The sequence below is a fragment of the Suricata suricatta genome, chromosome 12 (assembly GCF_006229205.1).
Source record: "Suricata suricatta isolate VVHF042 chromosome 12, meerkat_22Aug2017_6uvM2_HiC, whole genome shotgun sequence".
Lineage (NCBI taxonomy): Eukaryota > Metazoa > Chordata > Mammalia > Carnivora > Herpestidae > Suricata > Suricata suricatta.
The window spans coordinates 10,178,852-10,181,650 of record NC_043711.1 but is presented as its reverse complement, the minus strand read 5'-3'; the positions used below and the strand labels follow the sequence as shown (position 1 = coordinate 10,181,650).

Here is a 2,799-nt window from a genome sequence, read left to right as displayed (position 1 = left end):
GTTTATTGCAATCCAGTCCTATTTCAACAAACTAAAAAAAGCACAAAATCAAAATCTAACAGAGCACCTAAGGACTACAATTAGTGCAGCAAGAGCACCTCAAACCCAGCTGAAGAAGAGAAATAATAAAGATCAGGGCAGAAATAAACAAACAATTGAACAGATCAATGACACTAAGGGTTGATTTTTTTTTCTTTTAATAGTTTATTGTCAAATTGGTTTCCATATAACACCCAGAGCTTTGGTTTTTTGAAAAAATAAACAAAATTGATAAACCTCTAGCTAGGCTTTTCAGAAAAAAAGGAGAAAACACCCAAACAGACAAAATCATGAATGAAAATGGATCTATTACAATTTATCCCTCAGGAATACAAGCAATAATCAGAGATTACTATGAAAAATTATATGCCAACAAACTGGACAATCTAGAAGAAATGGACAAATTCCTAAACACACATGCACTACCAAAATTCAAATGGGAAGAGACAGAAAATCTGAACAGACCCATAAATAGTGAAGCAATCAAATCAGTTATCAAAAATCTCCCAAGGAATAAAAGCCCAAGGCCAGATGACTTACCAGGGGAGTACTACAAGACATTTAAAGCAGAGTTAACACCTATCCTTCTCAAGTTATTCCAAAAAATAGAAATAGAAGGAAGACTTCTGGACTCATTCTATGAAGCTGGCAACACTTTGATTCCCAAACCAGATAGAGAGCCAACAAAAAAAGAGAACTTAAAAACAATATCCCTAATGAATACAGATGCAAAAATACTCAACAAGATACAAGCAAATCGAATTCAATGGCACATAAAAAGAATTATCCATCATGAACAAGTGGGATTCATTCCTGGGTTACAGGGGTGGTTCAATATTTGCAAGTCCATCAAAGTGATACATCACATTAAAAAAAGAATAGATAAAAACCATATGATCCTGTCGATAGTTGCAGAAAAAGCATTTGAAAAAGTACAGCATTCTTTTTATAAATATCATTTATTACTAAGTTGGCTTCCATATAGCACCCAGTGTTCTTCCCCACAAGTGCCCCTCTCCATGGCCATCACCCCTCTTCTGCTACCCCTCACACTCTTCAGCCCTCAGTTTGTGCTCAGCATTCAAAAGTCTGTATGATATGCCTCACTCCCTCCCACCAACTCTTTCCATCCCCCCTTTCCCATTCCCATGATCTCCTATTAGATTTCTCCTATTAGACCTAAGAGTGACAACATATGGTATCTGTCCTTCTCTGCCTGATGTATTTCACTTAGCATGACTCCCTCTAGGTCCATCCATTTTGCTACAAATGGCCAGATTTCATTTTTTTTTCATTGCCATGTAGTATTCCATGGTATATATATAGCACATCTTGATCCATTCATCAGTTGAACATTTAGACTCTTTCCATGATTTGACTATTTCCATGATTTGGCTATTGTAGAAAGTGCCACTATGAACATTGGGGTACATGTGCTCCTATGCATCAGCACTTCTGTATCCCCTGGGTAGATCCCCAGCCATGCTATTGCTGGGTCATAGGGGAGTTCTATCCATAGGTTTTTGAGGAACCTCCACAGTGTTTTCCAGAGTGGCTGTACCAGTTTACATTCCCACAAACAGTGTAGGAGGGTGTCCGTTTCTCCAAATCCTCACCAGCATCTATACTCTCTTGATTTGTTCATTTTAGTGACTCTGACTGGTGTGAGGTGGTATCTCAATGTGGTTTTGACTTGTATTTCCCTGATGCTGAGTGATGCTGAGCATCATTTCATGTGCCTGTTGGCCATCTGGATGTCCTCTTTGGAGAAGTTTCTATTCATGTCTTCTGCCCATTTCTTCACTGGATTATTTGTTTTTTGGGTATGGGGTTTGGTGAGTTCCTTGTATATTTTGGATACTAGCCCTTTATCTGATATGCCATTTGCCACTATCTTTTCCCATTCTGTCAGTTGCCTATTAGTTTTTTTGATTGTTTCCTTTGCAGTGCAGAAGCCTTTTATCTTAATGAGGTCCCAATGGTTCATTTTTGTTCTTGATTCCCTTGCCTTTGGGAATGGGTCGAGTAGGAAATTGCTGCGACTAAGGTCAAGGAAGCTATTTCCTGTTTTCTCCCCTAGGATTTTGATGGTTTCCTGTCTCACATTCAGGTCCTTCAGCCATTTTGAGTTTATTTTTGTGTATTGTGTAAGAAAGTGGTCTCATTTCATTCTTCTGCATGTTGCTGTCCATCTCTCCCAGCACCACCTGCTAAAGAGGCTGTCTTTTTTCCATTGGATACTCTTTCCTGCTTTGTTAAGGATTAACTGGCCATACACTTGTGGGTACAGTTCTGGGCTCTCTATTCTATTCCATTGGTCCAAGTGTCTGTTTTTGTGCCAATACCATACTGTGTTGATGATGACAGCTTTGTAGTAGAGGCTAAAGTCTGGGGTTGTGATGCCTCCAATTTTGGCTTTCCTCTTCAGTATTATTTTGGCTATTTGGAATTTTTTGTGGTTCCATACGTATTATAAGATAATTTGTTCTAGCATTGAGAAGAATGCTAGTGCAATTTTGATGGGGACTGCATTGAATGTGTACATTGCTTTGGGTAGTAATGACATTTTAACTATGTTTTTTCTTCTGACCGATGAGCATGGAATGTTTTTCCATTTCTTTGTGTCTTCTTCAATAATTTTCATAAGCTTTGTATGGTTGTCATCAAAGAGGACTTTTACACCTTTGGTTAGGTTTATTCATAGGTATTCTATGGCTTTTTGTGTAATTGTGAATGGGATTAGTTTCCTGATTTATCTTT

At 38.2% G+C, this 2,799-nt stretch overlaps 1 protein-coding gene across 1 annotated transcript in view; it reads right to left on the bottom strand.

The window, feature by feature from the left end:
* Positions 1-18: 18 nt before the first annotated feature.
* Positions 19-2,799, bottom strand: part of LOC115274350 (olfactory receptor 7C1-like) — a 3,735-nt gene continuing 954 nt past the window's right edge. Inside the window, exon 2 of the mRNA XM_029917811.1 lies at positions 19-31. Within this exon, the coding sequence (XP_029773671.1) occupies positions 19-31 (13 nt within the window). The remainder of the gene's footprint in view (positions 32-2,799) is intronic.